Source organism: Polypterus senegalus, chromosome 1, assembly GCF_016835505.1.
Source record: "Polypterus senegalus isolate Bchr_013 chromosome 1, ASM1683550v1, whole genome shotgun sequence".
In the NCBI taxonomy this organism is placed as follows: domain Eukaryota; kingdom Metazoa; phylum Chordata; class Cladistia; order Polypteriformes; family Polypteridae; genus Polypterus; species Polypterus senegalus.
In genome coordinates, this window is record NC_053154.1 from 225,254,285 (window position 1) to 225,280,187 (window position 25,903).

Consider the following 25,903-nt stretch of genomic DNA (forward strand, 5'->3'; position numbering starts at 1 on the left):
GTCATCTGCAAATCTGTCAATGCCTATTAAATAATACCTAGACTGATTTTTTATTAGAGGGTTAGAAAATGACATGACATGATCATTAATTATTCAATTTTCTGTAAGGATTCCATTTTATTATTGCTCTCAAACTAATCTCCTTACAGACTCATTGATTGGTAATTAGGAGTATCATATTTCATTTTTTACATTTTTTATTCCTATTTTTGAGTGGTTTAACATAACAAATAAAGTCAAAGACTTAAGTCGCACATATTGCATTAGGTAATTATAGTTGTTTACTGTAAACTGTAATACCCCTAGCAGTCACTAAATCAATCCAACTTCTAACCTGCTTTTCCAATCGAGGGTTGTGTGGAGCCAATATCTGTTTTGGCAATATTAGGCACAAGGGATGAACCAATCTTGGCCGAAGTGTCAGTCTATTGCAATAGGTAGTTACAAATTAGTAATTCAAAGTTCAATGTACAATACAGTATGTCAATATCTCTTTTGCAAAGCAATACTATTACATCAAAAACCAATATGTATGAGGGATCGGATTTTAATTTGTTTAATAATTTTATATCAAATACAAAGGCAATATGAAAAACCTAACAGCTATGGGGGAGGAGTGAAACCTTTAGATTCGTTAAAAATTTCGATCTCCGGTTTTCAACAGATCTCGATGTTTTAGGGTCTCTTGATACAGAAAACATCAATATCTGGATGATGGGTGTGTGTGTTTGTCTGTGTGGTTGTGTGTGTATGTTTTTGAGCCAAATCGTACAAAAAAGAAAGAGTCACTCTAGAGGAACCCTCAAATACTGCAATTCTGCAATTAATTATGAATTATTCTAGCCAATTGATACTGCAATTTAAATGTTGAGCATGTTAAATTAAATCACAGATCTAAATTGGCCTGATATGAGCATGAATACTGTATTGGCAGAGTGGTGGCTCTGAGGCTAAGGATCTGCACTGGTATCCCGAAGGTTGCCGGTTTGAATCCCCGTCAAGACCAAAAGAGATGCTACTCTGCTAGGCCCTTAACCTTCAATTGCTCCACGGGCATTGTACAATGGCTGACCCTGCGCTCTGACTCCAAGGGGTATGCAAGAACCAAGTAATTTTCTTCAGGATAATAATAAATATATATATATATATATATATATATATATATATATATATATATATATATGACCTTCAGCGTGTGTAGTGGTGGATTCGGTCTTGATTCAGTTCTTTCTGTGATAGGCTTTACTCCATGCAGCTTTATAAGTAGTGAGCTGGGATAATAAAATGATAATTCTACTTGTTCTATTAATTCTGAGCAAAAAAATTTGAGTGTCAGTAGACTTTGCACCCTCTGAATACGCCAGGACAAAACCAAATGTCTCTGGAGAGGCAGCAGCAGCTTTAACTATTACATCAGTTTATTACACTAAACACTGAACAAATATATTTCATACAGTATCTACTAACTATAAAAAGAAACCTACTAGAACATAAATTACTTACATGAACTTTCATTACACTCATTTTAAAAAATATATAAAACAGACATACAACAAAATTACATTTACTTACCGAACCTTTTCCTGGTCCACCAGTGTGGCTCTTTAGAGGTGGCAAATCTAACTTCAGGATGTAACCTCAGCCTATCATAAAGATCAGTAGTGCCGCACTTGGGCTGCCCAATAATGTAAAAATAGGGCAGACATCGAAAGCGACAGAGTTTATTTTCCTTTTGGTATAGGTGGTCCCGGAAAGCATTTCTGAGATAGTCAAACAACGTTCTGAAACGCTTTGAATAAAGTGCATAAAGGTTTGTTCCGTAAGGGTCAGCAGTGCTGTTTGCTTTGTATTCTTCAAACCAACATGGGTTTTTAATATTCTCAAGAAACTCTCGTGGAATGACTGAAAACATCTGGAAAGAAAATTTAAAAAATGAGAGAAATATTATAATAAATGTAACATTCATTTTAAAGAAAAAGCAAACACCTTTACCACCAAATTATTACATTTATTAAAATTCAGTTTAGAGTGGAAATGAAAGTTTAAACAATTGCTTTAACTTTTGTTTTCTTTTTTGTTACACTGAGATAATCAAGATAAAAATTTATGTTAAAAAGTTGAACCTCCATTGAAAATGAAAGACTAGCAAATGACTTATTGGGGCCATGCATTTTAGTTTAAATATGACACTATAACATATGTTTTTGAAGTATTATATATTTTATTTATAAAACACATTTTAAAACGCATTGCTGCCTCATAGCCTTTTGTATCAAATCCTGGCCCAAGGACTGTCTATATGAAGTTTGCATGTTCTCATTGTGCCTACTTCAGTTTTCCTCCCTCATCCCAAAGATGCGCATATGAATTAAACTGGTAAGTTCAAACTGCTCCGCTATGCAGGAAACTTGGTTTAAGAGTGAGTGTGGTCTCCAATGTATCAAATCTGGCAATCAGAGTTGTTTTTTTTATCTTTGGGCTTAATCCTGCCAAGACTCCAGCAATATAATATTTGTTTTTGTGCATGAAGAAATATTATCTAAATAAACCACATATATCTGTAGTGCTAATTGGTTTCCAGATGATTTTAAATTAGAAACGTAAGCAAATATTTCTGATAGTTATATTCATAAGCAGTGTTCATTTTTTGTAGAAATTATGTGAAATAAAATCTTTTTATAAATCATTTAAAGCCTCTATTTTTAATTACACAAGCTTGCCCCAAATTCTGAAACTGATTAACAAAAATATACAAAGAAGGCCTTTTATACCCTTTTCTTTATTACAAACCACAATGAAACTAAATTTTCATGGTCACAAAACTCAGTTTGTGATGATTTTCAAACATCACCAGATCATCCTTATAGTCATTTCAAGTATACCTCTCGGCAGCCTACAAAACAGCACGTGACTGGATGTTTGGGGCGGGGTTGGATGTTGGTGATGGGAATTCACAACCTGAGTCATTCTCACAGCTGATACTCACGACAGCAACACACTTTGCATTCATTTTCTGTAGTTGTCAGCTTGATAGGTGTGTTGCTTGCATGGCTTCTTGCATATTTCTGACTATTGTGGCTCCGAAAAAGATTAAATAGATTGAAAACTCTAAAGGCTACTTCTTTCAATGCGAAGCTTGAAGTGATAAGGTGCAGGTGAACAGCTTTACTAAAACACATTTAGTAAGACAACATCTTATCAGGGTTTGTTTTGATGACTATTGTAATAAATACAATTATTACACTTCTTTTATATTTTGGTGTTATATCCGCAAACATGGGGTTCATTTTTGGGTCTGAGAACACTTTAGATATTCATTTAAATTAATAGTGAATAAGTGTTTATCATGAAAATTCACGTTTCAAAGTGTTTTTCAGGAATAGATAAGCTTTGTAAAGTGTGGGAAGCCTGTGCTTTATATGTACTTAAATATATTAATATAATATTTTCGGAAAATATTGTTTTACCAGTGTATCTTAAGTGTAGCATTTTCTATTTAAACACACGTTCTAACAAAATGGATTTTTATAGTATAGTTATCACAAAAATGTTAACCATTCATCTTCTAAACCACTTTATCTTGAACAGGATCGCAGAGACACCGTTAACCATGACAATGAATTCCAAATTATTAATGCCTGTGTACTGTACTTCAGAATGTGGTTTTTCATTCAGTGCGTCAAATATAAATAACACTTCAAACCTAAAGCTGCTGACAGCCTCACTCAAAACTAGCAATCATCAGACACCAGCTACTTATTTCACCTCCTAATAAACAATTGCTCAGTTAGTGTGTTGCAGTTAACATTTCCAAATTTCCATTATTTCTGTCTATTTACTGTACAAACCTACTTATTCCATTACACGTTGAAACTTAAGTCTAGTAGTGTTTACTGAAAGGCAGGAATCCATCTTAGGAGAGAGTGTGTATGTGTTACCGAGTGATTCTCAGAAGAACAAAAATGGCAATTCTATAATTCAAATACAGTGGGAAATTAGAATTTTTATTTACAGACTTACAGTTTACTGCTTAATATTGATTTCACTTTTTTCCTCAAATACACATTGTGTTGCATTACATTCCTCCACGTAACAGAATAGGTTCCCTTTAATTGATGCAAATATCACGTCACACTGTTGTACAGAAATTAATTCAGATGTGTTATTTTATTCATATACATGCTACAGACAAAGATCTTCACTGGAAAAGTATACCTAGTACTGACTCCTTTGTACAATGCATGATACCATCTTGTTTCTCTGTATAGGTGTAGTCAGACTGCACTAAAATGCTTTATTAAACCTTAATTTTACCTATCCAAATTTTTCACCCCTCTTTTTTCCAATATAGTGGGTAAACAGAACAAAAGGAGGAATGCAAATGTGAACATAAATTTTCAAGGGTCTGTGCTATTTTTCATTTCTAGTACAGGTAAGTTATTGATTTACGACCTATGTGTCTTACAAACATTTGACCATTTGATAGCTGCTACTGCCTCATGGGGAAATGAGTGTTTTCGCCACGCCAACTCTATATGCCATGCCTCATTCATCTTGATCTCAGTTTATTAGCTACAGTGGTTTCAACTACTTTCAGTTACATTTGTTGTACAATTATAGGAAAAAAAGGCAATTGGTCTTGACACAAAAATGAAGGTGATCAAACAGTATGAGGTCTGAGTATGAAAGTGAATACATGTGACTTTAAGTTATCCCATTGTAACCGTTGTTCACCACATGCACTGCTCTCCTGCTTTGAATCCGTTTAACCTCTGACGTTTTTGTGCTACTTCATGCAAACTTCCGTGAAAGGGTAATGAAACCACACAGAACTCCTTTATCTGTTAATGATAATTATTAACAGACTGAATTGTTAAAACAGAAAACATATGACTGCTCAAACTCTGCTGGTACAATTCCTCCTCTCTCATTTGACAATAAACACTGAGAGAGGCTCACACTGATGATGTAACATAATACAGGCAAAGAAAGGATTTGTGAAGGTGTTAAAGATTTGGCACCCATGTGAGCAACAGTAATAATTTATCAAAATAAAAAAAAATAATGAACACAAAAAAAACTCTACACAATGTGTACTAAGAATGATGATGAAAGGATATAAAACAAGGATATGACTCAAGGGACTTATTATACAGTACTATAAATACAGCCAGGTTTGAATACATATACTGGTCCGTCTTACGAACATGGACCAGATGGCCCAGATGTGTATTACTGAAAGTCATCACAATATGCACCGATCTACTGTTTGTCGATTAAGTATTTTATATGATTTATTTTTATCTAATTTTATATAATGTACATGGAAACACAACTATAGTTTCTCTAAACGTTTAGAGCCAAATAAATCATAAAGCACACACATCCACAAGTTTTCCTTTAGGCGGTATAGCTTTTTAAAAAATGAAAAAGACAGCTGATTACTTCTAAAATCTTCTATATATATTTTGGATAGGACAAATGGGCAGTGTTACCATTTGAAGTCATGGCACACATAACAAGTGAATGGACCAAATAAGCATTAGTACTGAATTACTGCTGATGTAATGAAACTGATTATCACCAAGTTATGCTTCATTACAGTTTTAGGGTTCCAGCTTGGTCAGGTGTGCGAAATTGTGTATGCACTGAAGCAGATCATTTAGTGTTGTTCTCTTGGAATTCAGTAACCGTATACTGTATGTAAATGTGTAATGGCTTTATTAACACTATCCGGCTGAGCATGAAGTAACTTGAGTTTGCCCATATGCTGACTATCATAATGGTTACTAAATATTATACAGTTACCTCAAGGTGACTTACATATTTATGTTTTTTATTTATGAAAGCTTTTTATTTTTGCTTCTACACGGAATGACAAACAGTAAAATCTTTCTACATTTTAGAATAAATACCTAATGCCTACAAAACTTACTGAAAGATTCCTATCCAAACTGTGGAAGGGTCTCTGAATAAAACTGTACAAATATGTTATTAGGAACCAATTTGTTCACATTACTGGGTTTGCAACAAAATACGCTCAAATATGAGTTTAATGAATGTAATTACTTCTGCCTTCTGTGTTTATAGCTAGTTGGAGATGAAGTGCTGGTCTGTGGCAGGATGCCACTTTAGTAAATTACTTCACGCTAATACATAATTTGTATGATAAAATTGCTGTTTTAGTTAGTGACACTTTGTTTAGCCCTGCTCTGATTCAAAACAAGGTCTATACCTACAAATTTGGATTTACTTTGAAAAAAATCAAACAAAACAAAACAAAAATTGCAACCAAATGTATTACTGCTGTTGAAACTAACAGTTTCCATGTTAAAAATGGAACTGCATACAGGTATGTTTTATAAAAAGTGCTTACTCTGCGTGATGTTGGTCAGAAGTAGAAGGTGACCTTTGTTTGCAGATATCACATCCATGTATGATGCATACCCTAAGTGGTAGCATTCAGCATAGTAAACTGTATATTTCACAGTACAAAATCAGAATTTCAGTATGTAGCAAACTATGGAGCATGAACAGAAAATAAACATAAACTTGAACTTCTACTCAAATAGTCAAATACCAATCAATTCTGTAATAATGATGCTTGAGAAGTGACCAATGCATGACTAAATAACAAAAATCTAAAAAATGTAAACTAAAAGATCATTTTAATATTAGTAATGCATCCTCATTATGCACAGATATCCATTACTCATTTGATATAATATGGATATTTCTCAGGTCAGCAGCAAGGAGGATTTTATATCTGTCACCTGAGGCCCACCTTTAGAGTAACAAAGGGTGTAAGAAAATTGCTGTAAACAGTCCCCTGAAAGTAGTATCAGAAAGACAACAGACAAAAATAAATGTGCTTGAATTTTTTCAGTAAGTCTGCCTAAGTCCCTCATTTTGTCATATTTCCAAAAACAATATTGTGCTTATATCACAGAACAGAGAGTTTGAAAGGTTTTATGGGTGCCTGGCACATTAAAGTAAAACATTAAGGTGCTTTGGTCTCAGGGGAGTTCAGTTACGGTATTTAGATGCGAATTATACTAAAGAAATGTAATCAACACTGAACTAATTAGGCAATACTAGAAATGAACCACTGTGTATTATCCATCTGGCACAAACTTTTTTAAAAACCTTTTTAATATTAAGAAAATTTGTCACTGGTATCAGAAACAATAAGTTGCATTAGTGATAGCCTGAAGCATTTAATTTACCTGTAAATGGATGACAATACTGAAAAATTAAAAGTAACGTCTCTTCTTGTCAGATTATATATTTTGTGAATGTCTCCTGTCTATGGCGTGTATCTGCTGTCTTCACACAGTTATTCTAAAAATATTAAGAATAATCATAAAGAATAGATTTACCCTGATGTACAGTATTAAGGTAATATACTTTATTTTTTAGATACATATCTAAAGTGCTACTCTGTTATATATCTCTGTAGTTGCAGTTTATTAAGTTTTCTCGCATTGATTTTCTTGTTGAGTATTATGTCAGTGACAAATGATGAAGCCTCAGTAGAGGATGGAGACAGACGCAAGTGCATTCATTGTTTATTCCACTCACAATGCATTTTGCAGTTTATCATGTATATTCATATATACTGTGAATTGTGCAGAACATTTTATGTTGTACTTTCCATTCGATTTCTTTCCTGTTGAGCATAAGACAATATTTCTTGGCTTCTATAGTTTATGGCATAATTTTAAACATAATTGTTTCTTTTTTATCATCATACGTTTGAGGATAGGAGCAAAGTGTGTTTTTCACTTTGGTTAGTGTATCAATTTATTCTAAAGACCTGTAACACAAAAGCAGTGGAAGTTAATCATTCCATATAAGCAACTGTAACAGATCTATTCAAAAACAGTGTTTTCACTTACAAATTAAACATAAAAAAGTACAGGAACAACACAAAGTATCAAAATGAAGAAGACAATTCAAAGCCTGCTGCCTCTCTGAATCTTTCTACAGGATCCTGCGCAATCTCTACCAGATGGTGTTGCACATCCACTTGTCTAACTCTTTAGCAATGCAACAACCACTCCAGTCTTTACCTTTTATTTCTTTTAAATACACTAGCTTCATTTTTAACAGCTAATCAGTCATCGCACAAATGACTCAAGGGCCTATGATTTGAGGCATCTTTAAACCACTACTGGGTTCACATTTGATCAGTTCTGAAATATGAGATCAAGGAAAGTCCAATAAATTATTAAGGACACCATTGCATGTTTCTTGACTGCCTTCAAGGTGAACGCAACCCTGAGCCTTATGTATTGCTTGAGGCATCATTCTTAAAAAGAACAATATGGTCAAACCTTCAGAAACTAAGCACAACCAACTAATGGACATTTTGAATGCTTCCTTTGAAAGGGCAAATTGTTCTAACTCCTGGGTCAGAACCATATCCTGCTATCAGCCAGAAGAGGCTCTTATTTCTTTCTTGTTGCCTGATATCTCTACAGAAAGGATCATGCAGTCCTGACACTTGAAGTTTTATATGTCCTCAAGCATTCTACATATTAAACCTCCATTCAAGTCACAGATTTTTTTCTTATGATAAAGAGACAAGGTTTCCTATCACCTGTTAGTACCTTCCTCTGATACAAGCATTTAAATTGCATCACCACTTTCAGTTCACAATCTTCTTTCACTCCTATGGCCCTGCTGAGACTTCTCTTGGTTCTGTGTAATCAAGTCGAGTCAAATTTACTTAACCTCCTTATCATAGTCTCCTGACCTCAATTTCATTGGACCACTCTGGGGAGATCTCAAACATGCAGTTCATGCAAGACAACCCAACAATGTATGGGGACAATGAGGCTTTTCACCAAGAAGAATGGGCAGCTCTACCAGCTGAGAAAATCAAGGGCCTCATCCACAACTATCACAAAAGACTGCAAGACTGGATTCCATAAACAGTAAATGGATTGCCTGTTCGGTCATCTTTTCTTTAAAATATGGTACACAACTTAAACATTCTGCTAGGGTATGTGAACTTGAGCACTGTAAGTGGCTTTGATAATAAACTGATGAATTAAGTAATACACAAAAATATTTTTTAAAAATCCTCAACCAAAATTATTTTGTACAACAAGAACTAGAAAAACCTATGCGGCATTGTGGAGAATTCAATAAAAGAATTATTTATATTACTTAAGATAGTGTGAAAGGAAAAGAAAAAAACACAACTTTACCAAAAAGTCAATGTTTTATCTGTATAATGCTTTATTAGAATAGCATGCTCTCTTGGGTTTAATTTGGTCAGTTCTGGTTTTGTGTTCTGTGTCACTGTGTCCATACAAATTGCCAGAAAACAGCCAAATGCTCTGATTTTCACTGGCAAACATTTTAGGCGCTTCTGTCATCAAACAAAAGGTGCAAAGTCAGGATTCAGACCTGCAAGTACTGTAGGTGCTGAGTAACATTAAAAATAAGCTACATCTGTTATAATTTATATCTGAATTCACTACATTATAAGAATGTAAGTACTCATAATTGTAGTAAATTTCCAGTCCACCTATCTTGTAAACCAATTTAATTGATTATAAAAGATACCTGGGTTTGTCAAAACAAAAATTACCAGTGTAAATGCTGTAATCTACCCTACAGCCAAATCAGATTAGCCTGCACAGAATCCTAATAGTTATTTTTGGAAATAATTCCCAAAAATTTTACTGTGATGGGAGTATGAAGCATCCTGGTAAATAATTATATCCCATTCGAGCCATCATGACTATGCCAAATACATAACACTTGTCTTAATGAATACAGTGTCTTAGGTAAGCATCTTACAAATGTGGTTACCCCAATCTTTATATATATATATATATATATATTTATATTCTGTCTCTTAACAAATGGAAGAAACATTTGCATGGTACAACTTGTAATCATTTTGATTAAGGAGTTTATATTCAAGTCTCACGTTGCCTCAGACTGAATCTAATATTGCCCACATTATCAGGACAGTAATATTAAACAAAAGCTGATATAATGTGTAGGACTTAATTCTTGAGATTGAAATAGACTTATTTCAAAACAACTAAAAACATGTATGAGATCAGTGACACAAAACCTATAATTTCCAAACTGTAAACTAAGCCATTGAGCATAATGGTGTCACATAATCAATGTATTTCAGCATTATAACACATTATAATTGGTAGCATATTTTAAATGTATACACATAGCACATTAAGATATGTGTGCCAGCATAAAAGTATAAACACAGATCCATGAGGCTGCAGTATTCAAAACTGAATAAATTAAAATACACATAAAATGAAACTTGCAAAGATTACATTTTTTCATTTTGAACTGTTCAGTCAAACATAAGAAAAGATGATGGCTATGCATCAAATACTCACATGTGGTTCACTTTTTACAAGTTCCTTGAAGTCAGGCAGCCGCCTAGTGGCAAATTCTATTTTTGATGCAATTGTTTTTATGACTAATTTAATGTTTGCATAATTCTGCACTGCTGAAAGATTGGAGACGTAGGAAGACTCTTCTTCATGGCTTGCCACTGTATCTGCATTTTCTGTTAAAGTGCCATACTGGAATGAGGAGGGATTTAACAAAATTCCCTTCTTGCCTCCAGTGAGAATATAAGATGCCATCACAACTGACATTAAAGTCACTGCAACAATGATGCTGTACAGTTTGGTTTTTCGCAAACTGGTTCTCCTGTTCCATTCTCTGTAAGCATCTCTCTTAACCTCAAAAACTGCAAACAGGTTCATGGGATGATCGCTGTCTACCTGGAACAGAAAAGCTTCTTCTGGGAACTCAGTAGAATCTGGAGCAATTAAAGAATACTTGTAGTCCTGCTGTGACATTTTTAGCTTTTCATCCAAATATACGTTTGGCTTTTGAGGGAGCCTCTCAATTCAATTGCTGTTAAGAGGCTTTCCTGTGAGGCTCCAGCTGCTTTATCCATTGATGACTACAGTTTAGAAACTGACTTCTCTTAATTTAGATCTCTTTGTTACTGCATATTCATCAAAGATTAGTGGATGGTTTCCTGAAATGACAGAAAAATCAGAAAATTCAGCATGAAGAAGAATATAAAAAAATGTTTTCACAGGTAAACATCCATCCATTATCCAACCCGCTATATCCTAATAACAGGGTCACGGGGGGTCTGCTGGAGCAAATCCCAGCCAACACAGGGTGCAAGGCATGAAACAAACCCCAGGCAGGATGCCAGCCCACCACAGGGAACATACACACACACCAAGCACAATTTAGGATCACCAATGCACCTAACCTGTATGTGTTTGGACTGTGGGAGGAAACCAGAGTACTCGGAGGAAACCCACGCAGACACGGGTAGAACATGCAAACTCCACGCAGTTGAGGACCCGGGAAGCAAACCCGAGTCTTCTAACTGCGAGGCAGCAGCGCTACCCACTGCGCCACATTTCAATACAAATTTAATTAACTTTCAGTAGAGTGGTATGAATTACAAATGTACAAATACAAATACAAATATAGTACCTAGAATAACTTTTGTTAGTGTACCATAAAAAAGTCAATGCTGCAGGGACCTTTGTTTCTTGTAACAGTCTTAAACTTATAAACTTTTATGTTTATTTTTTAAAAATGTATCGTTTCCCAGAAGTAATCCATTTTATGATTACCTGTTATATCGTTAGGAAATAATTTGATTGTATTTATATTCTGTCTAAGGCAACATGGCTGTGCAGTGATTAGTACTTCCACAACACAATTCCAGAGTATCGTGCTCTAATGTGAGTTAGGCCACATCTGTGAGATGTCGTATGTTCATGTAGGCATACAGAATTTATACACAACTTTCTAAACATCTGTTGTAAGCTAGGGCGTAGCAATGGATTGTGCAGATTTTGCAAAGCACAAGGGCCTATGAGCTTGGGGCCGTATTGATTAAAAAAAAAATTGTAATAACTTAAATCACTTGCACAGTTCATTGCGTTAATAATTCATAGTTTCAGTGGCATGTTTGCACCATCACCAGGAAAATCCAATCCAATCCATGATGATACATATTCAGCAGGCCTACAGTTTACATGAATTTTGACTTTGGGAGTTCGGAGAAAAGTGCACATTCCCAAATCTGGAGACCTCTGGCATGGCATAACGGATGTGAACGGAAGAAGTTTTGAAGGACGTCACATGAATAGTGTAAATATACATTATTGTCGTAAATAATTGTAACTTTTTTACTTTAGTTTGATGTCAACAGTTTTCGAAGTTTGAACTCATAATTTAATAGTGATACTTTTGTTAAGTTAAGTTGTTAAGCCATGTCAGCCAGTAGCAGCGGATCCACCAAACATTATAAGAGTGGTGCTGCTAAACGTAAGTCACGCCTGCAATGGGTATTGAAAAACGCTAAGTTGGTGAATCGTCACAACGGCCACAAGCAGATTATGCAGACAGTGCAATGACTGAAACGGTGGCAGCTACCAAGTCAGGAAGTAGTGATATACGGCTTCACATCAGGTGCTATCTGCTGAAACTTTAATAACTGTTAGACAAATAAGCAATATATATGACAAAGCAATTTCCTACCCACAAGAAAAATTCCTTGGAGCCATTGACACCTTACTTTGTGATGTCCATTTTCTCAGAACTTGTGTAAAACAGGTCAATTATGTAGTAGTATCCTGTCAGCCGGTGTTGTCGCTTTAATCTATACACATAAAGTAGAGTTGGAATCCGTGTGACTATTTGTGGAGGGACGGAGAGTTAAGGCAGGTATTGGAGTCACGTGATCATCTCCCCTCCCATTCACCTCATTTCATTCACTTCATTTTGTTCCGAGCTGAGCTCCGCTGCGAGAAGGGTCCGCTGCTGACGCGGTCTTGCCTCCCTTTTTCCTTTACTGATTTACTGTTTAGTAGACGCGGTACTTACTGAATAGCATTTTTTCCTTTAGTGTTTCTACGTAGTGTTTCTTAGTGTTTAGTAGACGCGGTGTGCCGGTGTTCCCGGTGGTGTTACGGTTTAGTGTTACTTTCTGCTTCGTTTTTCTACTTTAGTGTTTAATAATAAATAATATTAATTCATTACATTTATATAGCGCTTTTCTCAGTACTCAAAGCGCTAAAATAGGGAGTGATAGTTAGCTGATAGCAATGTAGAAGCAGCACAGCACAGCGGAGCCGGTAGGACAGGCGAGTGTGGTAGCGTAGGTGAGCGGCGATAGCAAGCAGCAGAAAGCACAGCAGGAGGAGGAAGCAGGATTTGGATGTTCCAATACACAGCCATAAACAGTAACGCTTGGTAATTTAAGGCGTAATCGCCCCGGAGCCATAAGCCATAAACCAGGTTAGTATGAACATCAGATAAGTTCCAGGTCGTAGGGTACTGTAAGATGAAACGGGAGCAGATCAGCATAGCGAATATAATCACGGAGACAGATCTTTCCGAGGTGCTAGATCGCCAGGTACAAAGAAATGTTCGTAGGTGTCGTCCCGTGATCCACAGACTCAGCTGTTCCCAGTAAAGTGGAGTCCATAAAATCTGTAAATATTAAGCCAAATCCATGCAATTCGAGTGAGCTGTATCCACAAACTATACGTACAATAAACAAAATAAAACAAGCGTAAGAACGTGCAGAATTAAGACGAATTTTGCGAAAAGTGTTTTTAACAGGGAGGAGCGGCAACAACAAGTGTGCATCAGCGTCACCTCACTTGCTATAATAAAGCAGTTATAATAAAGAAGTTTAGTAGACTTTTACTTTATCTCATTTAGTGTTCTTCCCGGCGGTGTTGCCGTTTTGTAGTGTTAGTGTCTACTTAGTGTTTGTGTTTAGTGTTATGAAAGGAGTGATCTTACCACTGTCAGATTTTGCAATGAAAGACTTGGTAAATAATGATTATTTATCAACAGATCACATGAGCAAATTCAACGAAATTTTTGCTGCGCACACAAATTTCCAACCTCAAGAGGTTTTGCTAATGTGGACTCCTGACATACCTATAATGCACATTCCACAAAATGCAAAACATATTCAAATATTTCCTTCTGCAGATACTGAACGAGTGACTCACTGGGTGGGTATCTATTATGATGGTGCCATAATTCATGTGTATGACAGTTTAAACGCTGATAAAAAATTCAACCTCACTGAAGAGCAGCTTCGTTTCCTTCATGCTTTGTTTCCTTAAAAACCTCCCATAGTTTATGAAGATGCACAGCAACAATTAAATCATACAGATTCTGGTGTATTCTCAATTGCATTTGCTGTGTGTATTTCTATAGGTTATTAACCCAAGTGATCAAGTTTTTACTATTTCTTCAATGCAAAATCACTTACAAATAATTTTTGTAACTCGACAATTGCTTCCACTCCCTGTCGAAAGTAGGTGACACATATGTATATATATATACATACATATATATATATACACAAACACACACACACACACATATATACATACATATACAGTGGTGTGAAAAACTATTTGCCCCCTTCCTGATTTCTTATTCTTTTGCATGTTTGTCACACAAAATGTTTCTGATCATCAAACACATTTAACCAGTAGTCAAATATAACACAAGTAAACACAAAATGCAGTTTTTAAATGATGGTTTTTATTATTTAGGGAGAAAAAAATCCAAACCTACATGGCCCTGTGTGAAAAAGTAATTGCCCCCTGAACCTAATAACTGGTTGGGCCACCCTTAGCAGCAATAACTGCAATCAAGCATTTGCGATAACTTGCAATGAGTCTTTTACAGCGCTCTGGAGGAATTTTGGCCCGCTCATCTTTGCAGAATTGTTGTAAATCAGCTTTATTTGAGGGTTTTCTAGCATGAACCGCCTTTTTAAGGTCATGCCATAGCATCTCAATTGGATTCAGGTCAGGACTTTGACTAGGCCATTCCAAAGTCTTCATTTTGTTTTTCTTCAGCCATTCAGAGGTGGATTTGCTGGTGTGTTTTGGGTCATTGTCCTGTTGCAGCACCCAAGATCGCTTCAGCTTGAGTTGACGAACAGATGGCCGGACATTCTCCTTCAGGATTTTTGGTAGACAGTAGAATTCATGGTTCCATCTATCACAGCAAGCCTTCCAGGTCCTGAAGCAGCAAAACAACCCCAGATCATCACACTACCACCACCATATTTTACTGTTGGTATGATGTTCTTTTTCTGAAATGCTATGTTCCTTTTACGCCAGATGTAACGGGACATTTGCCTTCCAAAAAGTTCAAATTTTGTCTCATCAGTACACAAGGTATTTTCCCCAAAGTCTTGGCAATCATTGAGATGTTTCTTAGCAAAACTGAGACGAGGCCTGATGTTCTTTTAGCTTAACAGTGGTTTGTGTCTTGGAAATCTGCCATGCAGGCCGTTTTTGCCCAGTCTCTTTCTTATGGTGGAGTCGTGAACACTGACCTTAATTGAGGCAAGTGAGGCCTGCAGTTCTTTAGACGTTGTCCTGGGGTCTTTTGTGACCTCTCGGATGAGTCGTCTCTGCGCTCTTGGGGTAATTTTGGTCGGCCGCCACTCCTGGGAAGGTTCATCACTGTTCCATGTTTTTGCCATTTGTGGATAATGGCTCTCACTGTGGTTCGCTGGAGTCCCAAAGCTTTAGAAATGGCTTTATAACCTTTACCAGACTGATAGATCTCAATTACTTCTGTTCTCATTTGTTCCTGAATTTCTTTGGATCTTGGCATGATGTCTAGCTTTTGAGGTGCTTTTGGTCTACTTCTCTGTGTCAGGCAGCTCCTATTTAAGTGATTTCTTGATTGAAACAGGTGTGGCAGTAATCAGGCCTGGGGGTGGCTACGGAAATTGAACTCAGGTGTGATACACCACAGTTAGGTTATTTTTAACAAGGGGCAATTACTTTTCACACAGGGCCATGTAGGTTTGGATTTTTTCTCCCTAAATAATAAAAACCATCATTTAAAAAACTGCATTTTGTGTTTACTTGTGTTATATTTGACTAATGGTTAAATGTGTTTGATGATCAGAAACATTTTGTGTGACAAACATGCAAAAGAATAAGAAATCAGGAAGGGGGCAAATAGTTTTTCACACCACTGTATACATTTATACCAATAAAAGGCAAAACCCTCACTGACTCACTCATCACTAACTCTCTCAACTTCTCGTGTAGGTAGAAGGCTGAAATCTGGCAGGCTCATTCCTTACAGCTTACTTACAAAAGTTAAGCAGGTTTCATTTTGAAATTCTACACGTAACGATCATAACGGTTGACAATGTCCGCCATGTTAAACTTTATTTATGGCCCTATCTTCACGAAATTTGGTAGGCGGCTTCCCTGCGCTAACCGAAACCGATGTATGTACTTATTTCGATGGTATGACGCCACTCTCAGCCGCCATATTAAACTTTGCAACGGTCTTTGTTACTTAATGGGCCCATCTTCAAGAAATTTGGTATGTGAGTTCTCAATGCTAGTTGAATCCTACTTACGTACATATAGAAACTTACAAGCACCAAAACGTTGTAATGGCACGAGACTTCAGGTCACATGCTTGCAAAAGAACCTAACTGAGGCAACTATTTTTACTGGCGGTGGCTCAGGGGAGAGAGTTTTTATTCCTCACACCCCCTTTATACCCTCTGATCTCCCATTTCAATTCAAACGCCTCCAATTTCCAGTAAGGCTCTGCTTCGCAATGACAATTAATAAATCTCAGGGACAGACCCTACATAAAGGTTGGCATTGATTTGAGGCAAGATTGCTTTTCACATGGTCAACTATACGTTGCATGCTCAAGAGTAAGCTTAGTGCACAGCTTTGTCATATTACAACCAGAGGGGCGAACTGACAATGTGGTATACAAATAGATCCTTAACAAATAATTATTGGTACATTTTCCCTCAGTTTATTATTTAAAATTTTAAAGCAGTACTTCGCCGCTGTTAAGCGCAGGTATTTTGCTAGTAATACATAATTCTATATATAATACTATGATAGAAACAGACCCTCATGACAGCCTCTCTCACTCTAACATTGTACAGGGGGAAAATGTTTAACAAAAACAGAGCCTTTATTTTACAAAAATCACTACAGGGAGTGATTAACCCTAGAAGAAGACAGAGCACAAACAAACACTAAGGTTTAAAACATTAAACCTACAAGCTTGCAGAACCTCTTCTTGAACCCCTGTGTTTTAGGTAGGGTAGGTGGCCCACTTGCCCGCCATAATATCACACAAAAGCACTCCCTTTCTGACCTCCCATCTCTCTCTCTCTCTCTCTTTACTCTGGCCTGAAGATAGATGCATTTCCTGGCCAAATTTGCTTGAGACACATGAAAACTGAATTCACTCTGACGGGTCTTGGTTTTCCTGTGCCCCTGAGACTTCCATTAGAAGTATCCCAGCTATCTGAATGACATTATGGGCTGGATGGTCACCTACTGTATATGCTCATCTTGGAATATTTGCCCTCTAGCAAACAACTTTATTTATTGTGATTTACTGTTTTGGTACTTACACGTTTAGTATGTTAATCTTTTGTACTTTCAGTTTTATGTTCAGTAACACTCTATAGTGACATTATATATGAAGGATTTTATTAAATGTTGCCATTTTGTGCTTATTTTCAATGCTGTGGTCATATTGTTTATGGTTGCAATTCCCAGAGGCCAGTCACATGAAATGCAGATCATGTGATACCTTTAGTTATTATGTCCCACCTGTATAAGACGGCGATACACAGCTTGTGGCACCCTATATTTGGATACCTTGTCTTATTTTTACATTCTTCCTTAGTGAAGTGGAAGTTAAATGTTGTGTGTAAGGATCTTTTTCCTGTGTTGTTTTAACTTCATTATTTGTTCTTGCATTTTGAATTTGTATTCAGAATTTGTTTCTGTATTTTGACCTCTCGACTGCTCGATCTCTTATATATATTTCTCTTCTGGTTTGTCCTGCTTCCACTTCAAAACCGTTCCCGCCCATACGCAGCCAACACGCATTTCTCAATTCCTATTCATCCTCTTCCAAACCCTTTCCCACGCTGCCTGCGGCTCCTCTTCAAAACCAGTCCCACCCATATGCAGCCAATACACAGTCCACCAACGCAGTCTCAGCAGACATACACACAATCCTTTTCCCGTTACCACAGGTACTTCTTCACCTCATTCCTGTCTTCCCGTCCAAGAGTACAATATTGGGACTGCAGGCCAGCAGTGCAAACACTGTCATGCGCTATACTGGCCTGCTGAGTGTAATACATCCAACAAGTACTCGAGGTGCTGCCACGATGGTAAAGTAGCTTTACAACCTTTGCGGTAGCCACCTGTGTCTTTACAGCAGCTTCTTACACAGCAAACATCAGAAGGTAAAAATTATCGTGAACACATTCAAGAATACAACTCTTCTCTAGTGTCTGCTTCCATGAGTGCACAGATAACTCAACCTCCTGGCCACGGACCATTCTGTTTTAAAATACATGGGCAAATTTATCACCAAATCTCTCCACTATATGCAAACACTTCTACCTCTCCAGGATATGGACAGATGTAGGTTTTTGACACAGCGCGAGCTACTGAAGTACGTTTACAAAATAAAGCAAATTCTGCATGCAGTGAAAATTGACTTCTCCAGCTAGATTCCACGCTCAGAATCATCAACCCCTTCGCTAAATCATGTAAACACATGCATGAAATCGCTCACTCCAATCCAACATCATCTGTACGAATGGTTTTCAAGGAAAGCCATGGGCAGGATTTACGACAATACAATGCCCCGACATATCACACCGATGTTGCAGCGATTTTCGTCGGAGAAGATGGCGAGCCCCCTGCCGAAAGGGACATTTGCATCTATCCCAGAGGCAACTCCTGTAAACAGATTTCCACGCTCAATATGAATTGGGATCCTATGGTTTACCCACTTTAATTCCCTTACGGAGACATTGGCTGGCACAAAGATTTACAACGTGTTCCCGATAAAACAACCGCCAACTGAATCAGGATTACTCAATGCCAATTTTACGCGTACAGATTATCAACAAGGAATACATTTAGTATTTTGCACTCCAGCGGCAAACTATTCTAACAGTACATCGTGCAGGGTGCGGCAGAAATAACTCCCACATTTAAAAGGGGTACTGAAAAAAAATGGTATGAGGTATCACCAAAAACTTTTTATTTCCCAAATCTATATGTACAAAGGAGAGTTGGAATCCGTGTGACTGTGTTTGTGTGTTTGTGGAGGGACGGAGAGTTAAGGTGGGTGTTGGAGTCACATGATCATTTCCCCTCCCATTCACCTCATTTCATTCACTTCATTTTGCTCCGAGCTGAGCTTCGCTGCTGACGCGGTCTTGCCGTCCTTTCTCCTTTACTGATTTACTGTTTAGTAGAAGCAGTACTTACTGAATAGTATTTTTTCCTTTAGTGATTCTACGTAGTGTTTCTTAGTGTTTAGTAGACGCGGTGTGCCAGTGTTCCCAGTGGTGTTAGGGTTTAGTGTTACTTTCTACTTCATTTTTGTACTTTAGTGTTTAATAATAAATAATAATAATTCATTACATTTATATAGTGCTTTTCTCAGTACTCAAAGCGCTAAAATAGGAAGTGATACTTAGCTAAAGGCAGTGTAGAAGCAGCACTGCACAACAGAGCGGAGGAAGCAGGATTTGGATGTTCCAATACACAGCCATAAACAGTAACGCTTGGTAATTTCAGGCGTGATTGCCCCAGAGCCATAAGGCATAAACCAGGTTAGTATGAACAGTTCCAGGTCGTAGGGTACCGTAAGATGAAACGGGAGCAGATCAGCATAGCGAATATAATCACGGAGACAGATCATCCCGAGGTGCTAGATCGCTAGGTACAAAGAAATGTTCGTAGGTCTCGTCCCGTGATCCACAGACTCAGCTGTTCTCAGTAAAGTGGAGTCCATAAAATCTGAAAATATTAAGCCAAATCCATGCAATTTGAGTCAGCTGTATCCACAAACTATACGTACAATAAACAAAATAAAACAAGTGTAAGAACGTGCAGAATTAAGGCGAGTTTTGCGAAAAGTGATGTTAACAAGGAGGAGCGGCAACAACAAGTGTGCACCAGCGTCACCTCACCTGCTATAATAAAGCAGTTATAATAAAGAAGTTTAGTAGACTTTTACTTTATCTCATTTAATGTTCTTCCCGGCGCTGTTGCCGTTTTTTAGTGTTAGTGTCTACTTAGTGTTTGTGTTTAGTGTTATGGAAGGAGTGATCTTACCACTGTCAGATTTTGCAATGAATGAGTTGGTAAATAATGATTATTTATCAACAGATCACATGAGCAAATTCAACGAAATTTTAGCTGCGCATACAATTGTCCAACCTCAAGAGGTTTTGCTAATGTGGACTCCTGACATACCTATAATGCACATTCCACAAAATGCAAAAGATATTCAAATATTACCTTCTGCAGCTACTGAACGAGTGACTCACTGGGTGGGTACCTATTATGATGGTGCTATAATTCATGTGTATGACAGTTTAAACGCTGATAAAAAATTCAACCTCACTGAAGAGCAGCTTCGTTTCCTTCATGCTTTGTTTCCTTACAAACCTCCCATAGTTTATGAAGAGGCACAGCAACAATTAAATCATACAGATTCTGGTGTATTCTCAGTTGCATTTGCTGTGTGTATTTCTTTAGGTATTGACCCAAGTGATCATGTTTTTACTATTTCTTCAATGCGAAATCACTTACAAATAATTTTTGTAACTTGACAATTGCTTCCATTCCCTGTCGAAAGTAGGCGACGGGCGACACCAGTTACAAGTATTCAGTGCGTTCAAAGACCTGTATGAAGTACGGCCACTAACACAGTCACTCATAAAAGGGGAGATGACTCCTTGCAGGAAATGGGTATTGAAACTACTTTGGAAGACATGCAATCAACGAGGCGATTAAACAGATCTCAAGAGAGGTCTTCTATGTTGGAAAAAAAGCGCTTGGCTGCCAAAACCATATATATATATACACTCACCTAAAGGATTATTAGGAACACCATACTAATACGGTGTTTGACCCCCTTTCGCCTTCAGAACTGCCTTAATTCTACGTGGCATTGATTCAACAAGGTGCTGAAAGCATTCTTTAGAAATGTTGGCCCATATTGATAGGATAGCATCTTGCAGTTGATGGAGATTTGTGGGATGCACATCCAGGGCACGAAGCTCCGTTCCACCATATCCCAAAGATGCTCTATTGGGTTGAGATCTGGTGACTGTGGGGGCCATTTTAGTACAGTGAACTCATTGTCATGTTCAAGAAACCAATTTGAAATGATTCGAGCTTTGTGACATGGTGCATTATCCTGCTGGAAGTAGCCATCAGAGGATGGGTACATGGTGGTCATGAAGGGATGGACATGGTCAGAAACAATGCTTAGGTAGCCCGTGGCATTTAAACGATGCCCAATTGGCACTAAGGGGCCTAAAGTGTGCCAAGAAAACATCCCCCACACCATTACACCACCACCACCAGCCTGCACAGTGGTAACAAGGCATGATGGATCCATGTTCTCATTCTGTTTACGCCAAATTCTGACTCTACCATTTAAATGTCTCAACAGAAATCGAGACTCATCAGACCAGGCAACATTTTTGCAGTCTTCAACTGTCCAATTTTGGTGAGCTCGTGCAAATTGTAGCCTCTTTTTTCTATTTGTAGTGGAGATGAGTGGTACCCAGTGGGGTCTTCTGCTGTTGTAGCCCATCCGCCTCAAGGTTGTGCGTGTTGTGGCTTCACAAATGCTTTGCTGCATACCTCGGTTGTGACAAGTGGTTATTTCAGTCAAAGTTGCTCTTCTATCAGCTTGAATCAGTCGGCCCATTCTCCTCTGACCTCTAGCATCAACAAGGCATTTTCGCCCACAGGACTGCTGCATACTGGATGTTTTTCCCTTTTCACACCATTCTTTGTAAACCCTAGAAATGGTTCTGCGTGAAAATCCCAGTAACTGAGCAGATTGTGAAATACTCAGACCGGCCCATCTGGCACCAACAACCATGCCACGCTCAAAATTGCTTAAATCACCTTTCTTTCCCATTCTGACATTCAGTTTGGAGTTCAGGAGATTGTCTTGATCAGGACGACACCCCTAAATGCATTGAAGCAACTGCCATGTGATTGGTTGATTAGATAATTGCATTAATGAGAAATTGAACAGGTGTTCCTAATAATCCTTTAGGTGAGTTTAGATACATACATACACACATATATACTGTATATATATATATATATATACACATACATATACATATATATGTATATACATATATATATATGTATATATATATATATATATATATATATATATATATATATACACACTAGCAAAATACCCGTGCTTCACAGCGGCAAAGTACTGGTTTAAAATTTTAAATAATAAACTGAGGGAAAAATCTACCAATAATTATTTGTTAAGGATCTCTTTATATACCACATTGTCAGTTTGCCCCTCCGGTTGTAATATGACCAAGCTGTGCGCTAAGCTTACTCTTGAGCATGCAACGTATAGTTGGCCATGTGAAAAGCAATCTTGCCTCAAATCAATGCCAACCTTTTGTAGGGTCTGTTTCTCAGACTTATTAATTGTCATTGCGAAGCAGAGCCTTACTGGAAATTGGAGGCATTTGAATTGAAATAGGAGATATAGGTTATAACGGGGATGCGAGGAATAAAAACTCTCTCCCCTGAGCCACCGCCAGTAAAAATAGTTGCCTCAATTAGGTTCTTTTGCAAGCATGTGACCTGAAGTCTCGTGCCATTACAAAGTTTTGGTGCTTGTAGGTTTCTATATGTACGTAAGTAGGATTCAGTTAGCATTGGGAACTCATACCAAATTTCTTGAAGATGGGCCCATTAAGTAACGAAGACCGTTGCAAAGTTCAATATGGTGGCTGAGAGTGGCGTCATACCACCAAAATAAGAATGTGCATCGGTTTTGGTTAGCGCAGGGAAGCCGCCTACCAAATTCCGTTAAGATAGGGCCATAAATAAGAAAGTTTAACATGGTGGATGTTGTCAACCGTTATGACTGTTACGTGTAGAATTTCGAAATAAAACCTGCTTAACTTTTGTAAGTAAGCTGTAAGGAATGAGCCTGCCAAATTTCAGCCTTCTACCTACACGAGAAGTTGGAGAGTTAGTGATGAGTGAGTCAGTGAAGGTTTTGCCTTTTATTGGTATAGATGTATATGTGTACTGTATGTATATATGTGTGTGTGTGTATATATATATATATATACTAATAAAAGGCAAAGCCCTCACTGACTCACTCACTCACTTACTGACTGACTGACTCACTCACTCACTCATCATGCCACTGTCGGCCGCCATATTGAACTTTCCAACGTCACTAATTTTCCAACTTCCTGTGTAGATAGAAGGCTGACCCCATCTTAACGAAATTTGATAGGTGGCTTCCCAGTGCTAACCAAAACCGATAGACGTACTTATTTCGGTGTTATGATTTTCTTCTTAATAAAAATTTTAAGGCAGTACTTTGCTGCTGCGAAGCGCTGGTATGTTGCTAGTGTATATATATATATATATATGTATGTATATATATATATATATATATATACATATGTATATATGTGTATATATATATATATATATATATATATATATATATATATATATATTGTCAGGGATGCCAGGGGCCATGACCCGGCCGGGACGTCATGAGGGACCGGATGTGAGTCTGTGCCCACCCTGGATTACGTGGGGGTTGCCTTCCGGGTTGCTCTGGGGGCCACGGGTACAGGGCATGGAAGCTCCACCCTGTAGGGGCCCGTGGTCACCGCCAGGAGGCGCCCCAATGCCTTGGGGACCTGTTACCCCAGCACTTCCGCCACACCAGGAAGTGCTGGGGGGAAGATTTAGGACGGCGCCCGGAGAGCAGCCGGGAGGACAGCCGGCACTTCCGCCACGCTGGGGTGTGGCCAGAGGAGGAATGCTGGGAACACCTGGTGCTCATCCGGGAACCATATAAAAGCGGCCGTCTCCATTCATTCGAGGCTAGAGTCGGGTGGAAGGAGGACAAGGCAGAAGAGAGTGGAGACGGCCCGAAGAAAGGCATTTGTGGCCAGGACTGAGTGTTTTGGGGTTTGTGCACTACTTTGGACTGGGTCTTAGTGACCATATTATTGTAAATAATATTCTAAATAAACGTGTGGTGGTTTGATAACAACATGTCCGCCTGTCTGTGTGCGGGTCGGCTCCACAATATATATATATATATATATATATATATATATATATATGGTTTTGGCAGCCAAGCGCGTTTTTTCCAACGTAGAAGACCTCTCTTGAGATCTGTTTAATCGCCTCGTTTATTGCATGTCTTCCAAGGTAGTTTCAATACCCATTTCCTGCACCGAGTCATCTCCCCTTTTATGAGTGACTGTGTTAGTGACCGTACTTCGTACAGGTCTTTGAACGCACTGAATACTTATAACTGGTGTCGCCCGTCGCCTATTTTCGTTGAATTTGCTCATGTGATCTGTTGATAAATAATCATTATTTACTAATGCATTCATTGCAAAATCTGACAGTGGTAAGATCACTCCTTCCATAACACTAAACACAAACACTAAGTAGACACTAACACTAAAAAACGGCAACACCGCCGGGAAGAACACTAAATGAGATAAAGTAAAAGTCTACTAAACTTCTTTTTTATAACTGCTTTATTATAGAAGGTGAGGTGACGCTGGTGCACACTTGTTGTTGCTGCTCCTCCCTGTTAACAACACTTTTCGCAAAATTCGCCTTAATTCTGCACGTTCTTATGCTTGTTTTATTTTGTTTATTGTACGTATAGTTTGTGGATACTGCTGACTCAAATTGCATGGATTTGGCTTAATATTTACAGATTTTATGGACTCCACTTTACTGAGAACAGCTGAGTCTGTGGATCATGGGACGACACCTACGAACATTTCTTTGTACCTGACGATCTAGCACCTTGGGATGATCTGTCTCCGTGATTATATTCGCTATGCTGATATGCTCCCGTTTCATCTTACAGTACCCTATGACCTGGAACTGATCTGATGTTCATACTAACCTGGTTTATGGCTTATGGCTCCGGGGTGATCACGCCTGAAATTACCAAGAGTTACTTTTTATGGCTGTGTATTGGAATATCCAAATCCTGCTTTCTCTTCCTGCTGTGCTTTCTGCTGCTTGCTATCGCCGATCACCTACACTACCACACCCGCCTGTCCTGCCGGCTCCGTTGTGCTGTGCTGCTTCTACACTGCTATCAGCTAAGTATCACTCCCTATATTAGTGCTTTGAGTACTGAGAAAAGCGCTATATAAATGTAATGAATTATTATTATTTATTATTAAACACTAAAGTACAAAAATGAAGTAGAAAGTAACACTAAACCGTAACACCGCCGGGAATACCGGCACACCACATCTACTAAACACTAAGAAACACTATGTAGAAACACTAAAGGAAAAAATACTATTCAGTAAGTACCGCGTCTACTAAACAGTAAATCAGTAAAGGAGAAAGGACGGCAAGACCTCGTCAGCAGCGGAGCTCAGCTCGGAGCAAAATGAAGTGAATGAAATGAGGTGAATGGGAGGGGAGATAATCACATGACTCCAACTCCCGCCTTAACTCTCCGTCCCTCCACAAACACAGTCACACGGATTCCAACTCTCCTTTATATATATAGATATATATAAAACCTCATTAGTAGTGAAAAGATGTTAATGCTTCTCATAGCTAAAACTACAGGAGAAGTTAGTGAGCACCAATGGTAAGTGAAACTGACAAGTTAACAGAATTAATTCTGTTATAGAATGTGCTCATCAGCTATCAGTTTGGCACCATTACCAGCTATAGGATTACTGAGTTTGCCACAGTTATTG

At 37.9% G+C, this 25,903-nt stretch overlaps 1 protein-coding gene across 3 annotated transcripts in view; it reads right to left on the minus strand.

Moving 5' to 3' along the window:
* The window catches only part of chst15 (carbohydrate (N-acetylgalactosamine 4-sulfate 6-O) sulfotransferase 15), a 290,859-nt gene that overhangs the window by 71,701 nt on the left and 193,255 nt on the right, over positions 1-25,903 (minus strand). For all 3 annotated transcript variants that reach the window (XM_039769563.1, XM_039769553.1, XM_039769544.1), the window contains 2 exons: positions 10,389-11,044; positions 1,573-1,912 (listed from right to left, as the gene is read on the minus strand). In XM_039769563.1, coding sequence (XP_039625497.1) covers positions 1,573-1,912; positions 10,389-10,859 — 811 coding nt within the window. In that variant the 5' untranslated portion in view covers positions 10,860-11,044. The remainder of the gene's footprint in view (positions 1-1,572; positions 1,913-10,388; positions 11,045-25,903) is intronic.